Source organism: Choloepus didactylus, chromosome 16, assembly GCF_015220235.1.
Source record: "Choloepus didactylus isolate mChoDid1 chromosome 16, mChoDid1.pri, whole genome shotgun sequence".
NCBI classification, from domain to species: domain Eukaryota; kingdom Metazoa; phylum Chordata; class Mammalia; order Pilosa; family Megalonychidae; genus Choloepus; species Choloepus didactylus.
Window position 1 is genome coordinate 23,619,880 of NC_051322.1, and position 13,271 is coordinate 23,633,150.

Sequence of the window (13,271 nt, forward strand, 5' to 3'; positions counted from 1 at the left end):
ATATTCCAGAAATCTACAAGGAAAACACATCCCTAGACAGCCCTTCTAAAATAAAACATACATGAAGCAGGAGAAAGCATAAAAATAAACACAGTACAGCTATAGACTGAAAGCCACTTTCAGTTAAGGCATTCACACAAATAGCCAAAGAAAAGTTCATGTCATCCCTTCTCTGTTAGAAGGCCTTTAATTAAGGTACTATTGATCCCCTTTCTTACCAAATGAACCAGGTATTTAATCAGAAGCATAATTGAAATAAGTAACTTACTAACACCAAAAACTTGACAATCCAAATTTACAGAAATCTTGAACATCATTAATTTTATGGGAATAAAAGTTACTTTTTCCAAAATTCTAATCCACAATATGGAACTTGATTATATAAAGAATATAAACACTTTATACCACTTCAATATTTAAGAGTACTAATATATAGACATCCTCAAATAAACATTTCAATCCTATTTTCAAGGTGTTTGAAATATACACAATAAATGCCTCATTCTTCCCAAATTATGTAGGAGACCACTAATCATCCACAGTAATTACCATTACCTCCTGAGGATCACATTTAAATACATATAATCAATGGATGTAAAAATGTCCACTATCATGATACAAGATGAATTATATGTGATCACAGAATTTTAGCAAGTCAACGTTGAGAAATAATCTAAACCACAGTCCTCTAAACAACAACAAAAGCCTTACCCTACAACTCAAATTGATCATTGGAATTGCAAAAAAGAGAAAGATGGAGAGAGACTGAGAGACACAGATAGAGAGAGAGGGGCCACCATCTAACACTCATTCTTTCAGTGAGGAAATTCTCATCAACTCAGAATAAATATGTAATTACATTAATTAAGGTGAAGCGCACACACATTTTTAATTACAATTTGTTTTTAGGGGTATTATTTATATTTCCAAATTATTACCCAGTAATTTCTTAAAATGTTTTAATTTCTCATAATAAAATAAAGTGTATCAATGAGCAAAATTTTAATATGATGATGATTCTCATCAAAGTCTGACATCCAAAACTTATTTCTGAATTAACAAATAACAATCTTTCACAATAGCTTAACAAATATGAACCTTATTATTTTACTAAAATGTGGTCTCAATATACAAACTTTTCAGTTCAGGTTTATGACAGGGAAAACCAACAAAAAAAATGAAGTTACATTTTTAAGTTCCTGTGTTTTCTCTCTGAAGGAATGGTCCTTTTAACATAGGCTCTGTACTCTACAAACAATGTACATTCCTTCCATTCAAATGGACTGGTAATATTACTTTTCAGTGCAGAGTTAGAATCATTCTGGATCATATATGAGATTTGATAAATTTCCTTTATATATTATACAAACTGGTGAAGCTTGAGAACCACAATAAAGACAAAGTATAGAAATAACTCAGAACTCACAAGTTCCATTAAGCCTCCAGCAATATAAATAATCCTAGGTGGCTCCTGGGGAATAATGGTGGTTTGTAGATCCATACACATTTTCAGAGATCCAAAAAAGTATTTTTGTTTTCCATATCTGTATCTCCACAGGGATAATATGACAGCCTAACTACATTTAAAAAACTTAAATTATAGATTTTTTTGCTCAGCCCAAAGCAAAAATATTAAGAAGGATAAATAGGTGAATTGCTATCTGTGTAATCACTGGTGTCAATCATCAATCTGAAGACTTTTCAAAAAGAATGTAAATTAAGAGACCTCTCCTATTCCCCTTTAACCAGGGCACATGGTTGTGTAAAGAGAGCAGTGTATTGGTCACAGAGTAATGATACATGTAAAATAAATTCATTAGCTCTAATGCCAGTGATCACATGGCAAAATCTTCATCATGAAAACCCATTCACCTTGTAATACCTACTTCATGTCAAAGATTACATGTTCATATTTCCTTAACAGAATTCTAGATTAGAGGAAACATGGTTTATGCCATCCAGAAGTAACATTACAATTTATAACTGGCCCTTCTCATTGATACCAGCAAATAAAGTTATAAAAAGGAATTCTAGGATCTCATACATAACAAAGCAGATGAATGTATAAAATAGATAAAAAAGAACATGTCATATTAGAATAAAGCACAGATTGAAAGAAAGTTGTTAGAAAGTTGAGAGAGAAATACCTTCATTTACTAAGAAACAGGTATGTAAAGCAGGAGTAGAAGCAGGGTCAGAGCCAGAGTGATCAGCATCAGACCGAGAGGAAACGACAGGTGCAGCAACTTGCAGAGGAAAACAGAAGAAATAAAGAGGAGAGAATTGAAGTACAGTGGTTTCTGAAAAAAAGCTCAGAATTAGTGAAAAATGAAAAACAGACTTGGCAAAATATAGTGAATGTAGAACTGAAAAATAATGTTTTAATCAGAAGGGCATGATATTAGGATTATAGCAGAGAAGTGATATATTCTATTAAATAGGAATCACAATATAGTTCAATTTTCTCTTAAAGTAAAATCTACTTAATATTATAGTTGAATTATGTGTCATCTAGTGCAAAATAACTAACATAACTAAGGATATGATGAAAACAATGGAAAACATATTAAGAATTAGCAAGAACGTAATTCAGGTTAAAAACTGTATCACATAATGAAAAAGGTTATGTTGGTCTATATATTGTCAATTACATCAATTACATTCTCCTAATAACTTATTTTCTTACATTAAGTGCTAATTATTTTTAAATATCTCAAATATCCACCAAGATCATGTCAATTTTCCACATTAATTTTATAAAAAACACAACTTAAAATATATCAACTTGTAAAGAACATGCAACACACACACACACACACACACACACACACACACACACACTATACTTAGCTCTTGTTAGGAGAATCCTAACATAACTTCCTTCTTAAGAGTTTAAAAATTATTTTTACAATGCAAATGCAATATATTCTAAAAACACTTGCGAATTTTATAATTCTTATAGCATAGATGCACCAAATAAAAAAAAAATATGCTACCAGAAAAATGCTCCAGCTTAAAATTATCATATGAAAAGGCAAAAGGACCGTATGGCACACACATTCTACAACTGGAGGTCAATGTTAAGATTTAGAGGTCACCATTTGACACTTCCTTCCTATGGAGAAATTACCATATGTCATGCACAAGCATCTTCAAATTAATCCCTCTCCTTTCTTCTGTCATTAACAGCAATAGGTTTGGGCTCCTGAACAGATTAAGCATTGTCTGCTGAACGATATGTTTGCTTTTCATGCAGTGAAGTTCTTTTGTAACTATAGGACAGCTGCATGAAAACAACTTTTTCATAATTTCCACACGAATGCATCATAATGTCAATCAGGCACGTGTGAGGTAAACAGTAGAACTAAAAGAAGTTCACAAAAAGTAACATAAAGGCTTTCAGCATTGGGTCTGTCATCTAGTATAGAAATCTTAGGGCAGCACAACTGAAAATTCAGAATCTAGAACTATTTGCACAATTCATTGAAAATACTGAACTTAAATTCTGCTTGAGCTTTTCCAGTTGGCCACACTTAGAAAAATCAGCAACAGAAATAAAGAGGAAAAAAATCACTTCCAAAATGAATGCTCAAGGTTTAATGACAAATAATACATCTGAAAAGTTATGTGTGGCACTGAATATTGAAGATTTATACCACAAAATATAATGAAGCATTTTATTTCTTAAAACAAAAAAGCTGCTACATCAACTATCAATTTGCTTCTCTTATTAAGGAATAGGAAAACGTAAGGAAAAATAGTCTCAGCACAGCTTCTACATAGTGATAGAACAGACACAAGTTCTATTATTTCACTTGAGAAAGTCCTTTAAGCAAGTAATTTTACAGCTGAGAGCCTCTTCAACTGCTTATTGCCACATGAAAAGACAGAAGAAAATAAACTTGTGCAACAACATATATGCACACATGCGCATATATATACTCGATGCAAAATCCATGGTTTCTACCTTTGAACAAATGAATTGAAATCTTCATTTGAAATGTGATTTTAAACTCCATTTTTCCCTACTGCCATTGTGATGTTAAAAACAAATAAAGAACATATAATAAACATACTTTTCAGGGTAGCAAGTGCTCTCAGTACATAAACACAAACAGCCTATTCAATACATTTTCAAAGCCAAAAAAGCACAGAAAACCAAATGCAATGCTGAAAGAAGTCAGTCTTTTCCAAAGCTTAACCAAGAAAAAAAATAAATAAATAAAATTATTTGGTGATGAATCACTTCATCTTAAGTATTATATGGTAACCATGATGCTGTGAGGGGGTGGAGGAAGGGAGAGGAGGAGGAGGGGAAAACACAAAAACTTAGAAGTTAAGATACTTTGTAGAGCCAACCACCATCTACGTAATGCAATATAAAGGCTTTCAAAATTGGGTCTGTCATCTAGTACAGAAATCTTAGAGCAGTATTTACCTTTTCATAAACTTCCTTTAGGTCTACACTTTTAAGTGTTAGGTAATGGGCTTTCTATTCATCTTTTAAATCAACATGAAGTATTAGTATGAAACATTAATTTTGCTTTCATCATCTCTTTTTTTAAGGCTTAACTTTTTGAGGGACAAAATTAGATAATGAAACATCCTGCTGGATTAATCAAAATAAATCCTACTTCTCATGCTTTGAGCAATTGGTACAATTAACGCAGTAACCTTGATATGAATGCAATCTTGGCAAGAAAATTCTAATTCTCCTTTATTTGATTTTCTGAAAAGTTCTAACTTCAGTATTTCCTAGTGCCAGGAAGAAGTTGATTTAAAAAAAAAAAAAAAAAAAAAACTATACCAGTAAGCCTATCTATTTTAATGATCAGAAGGCTAGAAAACAAATATACTGGTGACTAATGATCTTAAAGTTTTCCTCTCTAAAAACAGGAAGCCCCATGCCTTGTATGTGTGTGTGTGAGTGTGTGCATGTGCATGCAGTAGTCATGAAGGCAGTGTCTTAGAACCCCATTAAAATGCTGCCCTTTAGCAGTATACCACTGGACCCAGATAGAGAGGAAAATGCCTTCATATGGGGTCCTATGTCTATTTTGAAATTAAACCCCTTAGATTAAACTGCAAAATATGCCTGATGAGATAGAACTATTTAGTTATATATATATAAAGATGGCATTTATTTTAATTCAGAATATTTTAATACAGTTAAGAGAACAGTCCATTCAATATAAAGGCCAATAACACCTCTGCACAGTTTAGTATGTCGAACACTATAGAAAAGCTCATTTTCAACCCTTTTAGTATTTCTTCCAACATTAATTTCCATATTACCAAATAATATGCTGATATTGCAATTATTTTGATTTACCAAATGTAGACATTAGCTATTGGTCTCTACCAATATTATGGAAGATGGAGATTTAGCTTTCACAAACCACATCTCCCAGTCAATTTCCTTTTCCTTTCCCCTATCTTCCCCAAATAGTTACATCATGATTTTTGGTTATATCATCACTAAGTGTTTACATTATCTCTATACAAATACTGTTCAAGGTCCATCTAAGTAGCTTTCTGAGATCATGTTTCCTTTCTACGACAACTTGTTGATTTTTTTTTCTGTAGTTAATTCATTTGCTTTGTTTTCCATGTATCTATTTCTTCTTCCTAGCCCTTCAACAGCCTCTCAATGATTTTCCACACCCTACTTTCATTTTTCCTTGAACCATTTCTTCTGAAGCCATCTGGCTTTCTGCATCTATCTGCTGCACTGACTGACATCCTGCAACTGCCCTTCACCTTCTTCCTGCAAATTTTCCACTGAATCTCCCAAATAATCTCCCAGTTTCCTGGATGCCATGCCTTTCTTTTTTTTCCCCCTTGGTTTACTCCTTTACTTTGACGGAACACATCTTTCATCTGCGATGCTGAGAAAAGGTGTGATGTATTAATTTTTTTGATACCTTGCATACCTGAAAATAACATTATTTTGCCTTTTTATTTGATATTTGATTGTCAGTTTGTGTGAAGAATTCTAAAATAAAGTCATTTTCCTTCAGCACTTTTAAGGAACTACCCACCATCCTCTAGCTCTGGGTTACTATTAAGAAGTCCAATGACGTTCTTATTCCTGAAATATAACTAATGAAACTCTTCAAGTTAGTAGAAATACTAAAAGAAGCTACACAGAAAAAATAAACACTATATAAAGAACATGATCATGAAAGAGAAGATGCATTTGGAAATTGAGTAATGATAAACATAATTAATTATATCAGTAACTATAATCATTTCAAATATACTAATAACAAAGTTGGAGTTTTTATGGAACTTAATTAATTGGTATTTATGAACACTCTGCATATCAAAAACAAATCTCTATCCTAAGAGATCATTGCAATGTTCTTGTGTAATATGGTCATAATTGTTGTGGTGGGTTGTTACGGGAATAAACGAAAAACACAGACGAAAGTGCACGGTATGTTCTAACTAAACCATTATTCATGAGATAAATTTATTCATACCATTCAGTGTGATGTTGATACACGAAATATATGAAAACCTTATTTAATGATAGAATCATTAAAAATCTAGATCTTTTCACTTAGATATGGAATCACTAAACAAACAACACATTTAGAAACAATATACAAATGTACTGCCAAATATTCTTAGGAAAAAGGATAACCTTAAAACCCTGGAAAAGAAAAGCTCAAATAACTAAGGGCAATAGAAGAGTACAAGGCTTCCAGGCAACAGAAGAGATAAGGACCTACCATAAGGCAGGATGAATTAAACAGCCCAAGATAACATTCTGACAGACATATGCCAAAGCAAAATTACAAAAGTGCTGATTGCATTTGAAAAATAGAGTAACACTACTTTATAACTTCTAGATCACCACTGTATTGTGTCAAAATTGGAAAAGTACAAATGTAATGATAAATTTGCCTTGGCCTATAACTCCAGTCACAGAGTTAAAACACACACATACAGTGATCTCTGATACATCCCAGAGTAATTTGGACAGAGAATAAAAAAAGTATTTGCACAGCCTCCTTGAGGGACTGGGTGAAAATGTGGAAATATTAAACTTCCCCACCTGGGGAATTTCTGATACTTTAACAAGCATTGGGGACTACCAATTTAAGAGGCCCTCGATCTTGGGCTTGCCCTTATGAAACGTATTCCTGCAAAGGAGATAAAACGAAACTTACTTACAATTTTGCCTAAGCATCACCCCCAGAGAACCTCTTTTGTTACTCAGATGTGGCCTCTGTGTTTAAGCCAACTGTGCAGGTAAACTCACTGCCCTCCCCGCTACGTGGGACATGACTCCCAGGGGTGTAAATCTCCCTGGCAACGTGGGACATGACTCCCAGGAATGAACCTGGCCCTGGCATTGTGGGATTGAGAATGCCTTCTTAGACCAAAAGGGGGAAGAGAAATGAAACAAAATCGAGTTTCAGTGACTGAGAGATTTCAAATAGTTTGAGAGGTCATTCTGGAGGTTATTCTTATGCATTATACAGATATCCCTTTGTATTTTTTAGTGTATTAGCATAGCTAGAAGTAAATACCTGAAACTGCTGAACTGAAAACCAGTAGCCCTGATTCTTGAAGATGACTGTATAACTATATAGCCCTTAAGGGATGACTGTGTAATTGCAAAAACCTTGTGACTGGTACTCCCTTTGTCCAGTGTATGGACAGATGTGTAAAAAAACAAAGACAAAAAAATAAAATAACTAATATGGAGGGATAAGGGATATGAGGGGTATGGGAGTTTTGGGTGTTCTTTATTTTTATTTTTATTCTTATTTTTATTTATTTATTCTTGGGATAATGAAAATGTTCAAAAATTGACTGTGGTGATGAATGCACAACTATATGATGATACCGTGAACCACTGATTATACACTTCGGATGATTATCTGGTATGTAAACATAGCTCAACAAAATTGCATTAAAATAATAAATAAATAAATAAATAAATAAATAAATAAATAATGGGGGTGATAAAGGGTATGAGTATGTCAATAAAGGGCTATGGGGTATCTCAATAAAACTGCAAAACACACACACACACACACACACACACACAAATACACATATACAGATATACACACACTTCTGTGACATCCAAAATAAATAAATGTCAACTTAAGACCAAGAACTACAGGGATAGAGTTCATTACAGTAAATTTGTAACAAACACTAAATTGAATTAGGTATAAAAATCTTCTACTTCATTTAATTAACACTTAGTAAGTGTCTATTATGTGTCAGGTATTGGGCTAAGTATATAAAAACACAAAAAGATTAGGCACCATTCCAGTCATCAAATACTCATAAGTCTAGTAGCAAAAGCAACCAAATAACTAATTAAAATATTTATCCTAAATTGTACTCCTCTGGATCTCCTTTGAGAGCAGGCATTTCTTTTGTCAGCCCTTATGGCATCAGCATAATTAACAAGTTGACTCTAGGAGTGTAAGGAGTGGGTATCAATTCATTCAAATACTTACTGAGCTCCTTCTATGTACCAGTCACAGTTCCAAGCCCTTGGGATAAATCAGTGAACAAAACAGAAAAACATATCCCTGTCCTTTGGGCTTCCAAAGATGAAAATAGTTATAGGTCAATTAAAAAAAAAAAGGCACATAATTTTGAACACAAAATTTTGAGGGGTACTCAGATACATCTATTGATCTAATATATGGACTCCAGGTTAAAACCTAAATACTAGCAAACCAAATCCAACAGCGTATTGAAAAGATTATACACCACAAACAAGTGGGCTTTACCCCAGGAACGCAAGGGTGACTTGACATAAGAAAATAGATTAATCATACTATTAATCAACAGTAATAGAACAAAAGAAGGGGGAAAAAACACATCATCTCAATTGACAGAGAAAAAGTATTTGATGAAATCCAATACTCTTTCGTGATAATAACTCAACAAACTAGGAACAGAAAGAAACTTCCCCGATATGATATTATAAAGGCCATTTATGAGAAACCCATGGCTAACATTATAGTCAATGGTGAAAGACTGAAAGTTTCCCCCTAAGATCAGGAACAAGACAAGGATGTCCACTTTCACCACCGTTATTCAACATTGTACTGGAAGTTCTAGTCAGAGCAATTAGGCAAGAAAAAGAAATAAAAAGCATCTAAACTGAAAAGGAAGAGGGAAAATTATATCTATTCACATATACCATGATTCCATAAGCAGAAAATCCCAAATAATCCACAACGAAAACCACTAGCACTAATGATATCAGCAAACTTGTAGGATACAAGATTAATATGCAAAAAACCTTGTGTTTCTACACCAGCAATGAACAATGTGAAATGGAAATTAAGAAAACAATTCCATTTACAATGGCATGCAAAAGAATAAAATGCCTGGGAATATATTTAACCAATATAACCCAATGTTTTATAGGACATTTTATACCAATGTCCTATAAAACACCGCTGAAAGAAATTAAAGGAGATCTAAATAAATGGAAAGACATCCATGTTCATAGAATGGAAGACTTAATATTGTTAAGACGTTAATACCACCCAAAGCAATCTCCGGATTCAATGCCAGTATAAAAAGTTTAAGACATGTTACATTCATAAGGATGACATCAGATTTCTCATCAGAAACAATGCAAGTGGGACAACTATAGAGTATCACCTTTAAAGTAATAAAAGATAAAAATGGTCAACCTAGAATTCTATACTGGGTCAAAGTACTTTTCAAAAACAAAAGCAAATAAAGATGTCTTCAGACATCCAAAAGCTGAAAGAGTCGCAGACCCTCATTATAAGAAAGAAATGTTAAAGCAAGTCCTTTAGGCAGAAGGAAAATTATACCAGGGAAATCTGGATCTACAAAATAGAATGAAGAGCACCAAAACTAGTAACTACACGGGTAAATATGTATGATTTTTTTCTTATTATTTAAATCTCTTTAAAATGTAACTGACTATTAAACACAATAATAGTAATGATTTGTGGGGTTTATAACATATGTTAAAAGGGAAATGCATGACAACAACAACATAAAGGCCAGGATGTGAGAAACAGATGTATACTACTAATAAGGCTCTTATATCAAACATTAAGTGATATATCACTTGAAGGTACAGTATGATAATTTAAAGATGTATACTATGAATTTTTAAACAAAATAAAGAATTAGCTAATAAGCGAACAAGCCATAAAATGGAATGATAAAACATACTCTATTAAACCAAAGGTAGCATAAAGAAGAAAAAAAGAGACAAACAGAGCAAAGAGAAAAATAAATAGCAAGATGACAGACTCAAACCTAACCATGTCAATGATTACACTAAATAGTTTCAACACCTCAATTGAAAAGCAGGTCAGATGTGATAAATTTGAAAAAAAAAAAGAGCAAGACTCAACTATAGGCTGCCTACAAGAAACTCTTTTAAATAGAAAGACTTGAAGAGGTAAAAAATAAAAGGATTGGAAAAAAGATGTCATGCAAGCAGTAGCCAAAAAGGCCGGAGTGGCTATATTAATATGAACAATGCAAATCGTAGAGCAAAGAATGCCACCCACAATAAAGAAGGTCATTTCATAATGATAAAAAAGTCAAATAGTCAAGAAGACATAATTTTAAAGGTTTACGCAACTACATGAAGCAAAAACTGATAGAAATGCAAGGAGGAGTAGACAAATTCAATTATTGCTGCAGATTTCAATACCCTTAATTGATAGAAAAATCAGCAAATAGATAGCAGACTTGAATAACACTGTCAACTAACAAACTGACATTTATGTAACACTCTATCCAACAAGAGAAGAACACTCTGCTATTCCAGTGTGCATGGTATATTTAGCAAGACAGACCATCTTCTGGGCCTTAAAACAAGTCTCAGTAAATTCAGGATTTGAGTCATACACAGTATGTTATCTGACCATAAGTTAGAATCCAATAACAGAATAATCTTTGCAAAAATCTTCAAAAGTTTGGAAACTTAAATAACTCACTTCTAAGCTATCCATGGGTAAAAGAAAAAAATCAGAAGGGAAGTTAAAAGCATAACATCTAAAAATTTGTGAGATGCCACTAAGGCAGGACTTAGAGGGAAATTTGTAGTACTAAAAGTTTATATTAGAAAAGCAGAAAGGTCTCAAATTAATAACCTCAGCTTACATCCTAAAAAACAAAAAATAAGAGCAAATTAAAAGCAGAATAAATGAAATAATAATGATCAAACACAAATCAGTGACACAGAAAACAGAAAAACAATAGATAAAAAGACTGAAAATATTAAGGTACTGGCTAGGATATGGAGTAATGAAGACTCTCATACATAGCTGGTAAGATACAGCCTAGCTGAAAGTGTTTTCAATCTTTCTCATTTTAGCCATTTTGGTGTTTATGCTGCTACATAAACTCACTTGGGCAAACAGTTTAATATTGTATACTAAAGCTGAAGACAAACATATCCAGAAATTCCACTTTTAGTTATATACACAACAAAAATGCACGTAAAGTACAGCAAGATTCAATGTTCATAGCAGAATTATTTATGAGAACCAAACACTGGAAACAATCCAAACATCTATCAACAGCAAAATGGATGAATAAATTGTGGTCTATTTATGCAACACTATCCAGGAATAAAAGTGAACAAACTATAGTCAAATGCAGCAACATTGATGTATCTCACAAAAAAAGCTGAACACAAAAGAATACATAATGTATGGATTGATTCAATTTATATAAAGTTCAAAGGACAGGCAAAACTAAACTATGGCTTTTAGGGATTTAAACTTAGATAGTACAACTAGAAAGGAAAGCAAAGAAGTGATTTCCTTGTAAGTCAAGATAGTAGTTACCCTTGGGAGGGGAAGGTATAATAATTGGTAGAGAACATGCAGGCAGTTCCTGGAGTGTGGGCAGTGTTCTGTTTCTTGTCAAAGGAGGTGGTTACAAGGGTATTCAGCTTGTAAATATCACCAAGCTGAACATTTCTTGTTTTGGGCACTTTTCTGGATGTATATTATATTACACACACACACACACACACACACACACACACACACGTATAAGAAGTTATCTAACCAAACCCTCTGATGCAACTTTACATAAATTATTGTATAACTATTACATAACTTTAATGAGAGGAAAAGGAGATGAGAAGTGTGATCATGTAAGGTTGGAAATGAAGGATGAGAGTGGTGTACAGAGTGGGAGAGTCATATCCTCGTCTTCCCACGTAAGATGCTGACAGTGCCTAAAACCAAAAATCAAGCATATCATTAAGGATATTAAAGTACGAAATAATCAACTAACAGAGATAAAAGCACTTGTCCTAGGGGAGAGGAAATTGTAGACATGAGTTGGGGGGACTATTATTTAACAAACTTGCTCTTTGGCTTGTTAAAAATAAAAAAATAAAAATAAAAAACCCTAAAATGTCACTATTTAGACACAGAACTTCATCATTTCATCTCCTTTGCTGTTCGTCTTTCTACCACAAGATGTGACATTCAGCATTAACTCATGGTCTGGAGGAAAGTTCTCTAAGCAGAAGCGATCTCCCCTCTCTCTTAGATAAGTCATTTGTCAGTCTTAAAATGAGTATAAAAGGTCCTTAATATAGGAAGATAAACTCAACCTTTCTTCTCTTCTCTACCCCAATGAGAAAATCAAAGCTACACACAGAAGTTGGAGTACATAATGATTTAAACAGAAAGAAAAGATAAAAGAATAGTTGCAAACAAGGATTTCCACTTTAAGTTTAATATAGAAACTGCTGGCAAATGGCAGCATATTCATTATAGTACGGAACTACAAATATAAACATTTTTAAATAGAGTTAAAAATAAGTACAACTTTTAAACTCTAGAAACAGCTAAGTCACTAGTGTTGTCAAGTTAAGGGGCGCTAATGTATAAAAATTAGGTCAAAGACAGTACAATAAAATTATGTTAAATATGCTCACTCATCAATTTCTAAATAAATCTGATTTATTTTTAACTGACATCTTAATTATCCATATTTACATCTGGAATATAACAAGTTTTCTCCCTTTTAACAATCTGAGACAAACAAAGTGTTATGATTATACATTAGCTATGCCTCCTTAGTTTCTTGAGCTGAAATGTCATGTCAATTACTTAATGAGATTTAATTTTACCTTGTTTTATCTGTCCTTGCACAATATTACTGGAAGTTGGAGGGGAACTCCTTGCCTTAGCAAGCTCTGGAGTGCTTGGTCTAGGTGGCCTTAAAAAAGAAGAAAAAAAAAAATGCATGCACATATATGTATT

The 13,271-nt window shown here is 33.0% G+C and overlaps 1 protein-coding gene across 4 annotated transcripts in view; it reads right to left on the reverse strand.

The window, feature by feature from the left end:
• WDR7 (WD repeat domain 7) overlaps positions 1–13,271 on the reverse strand; it is a 430,734-nt gene that overhangs the window by 273,638 nt on the left and 143,825 nt on the right. For 3 of the 4 annotated variants that reach the window (XM_037806351.1, XM_037806353.1, XM_037806350.1), the window contains exons 16-17: positions 13,139–13,227; positions 2,148–2,246 (exon numbers count right to left, since the gene is read on the reverse strand). In XM_037806351.1, the coding sequence (XP_037662279.1) occupies positions 2,148–2,246; positions 13,139–13,227 (188 nt within the window). The remainder of the gene's footprint in view (positions 1–2,147; positions 2,247–13,138; positions 13,228–13,271) is intronic. The other variant, XM_037806352.1, reaches the window with a different exon arrangement.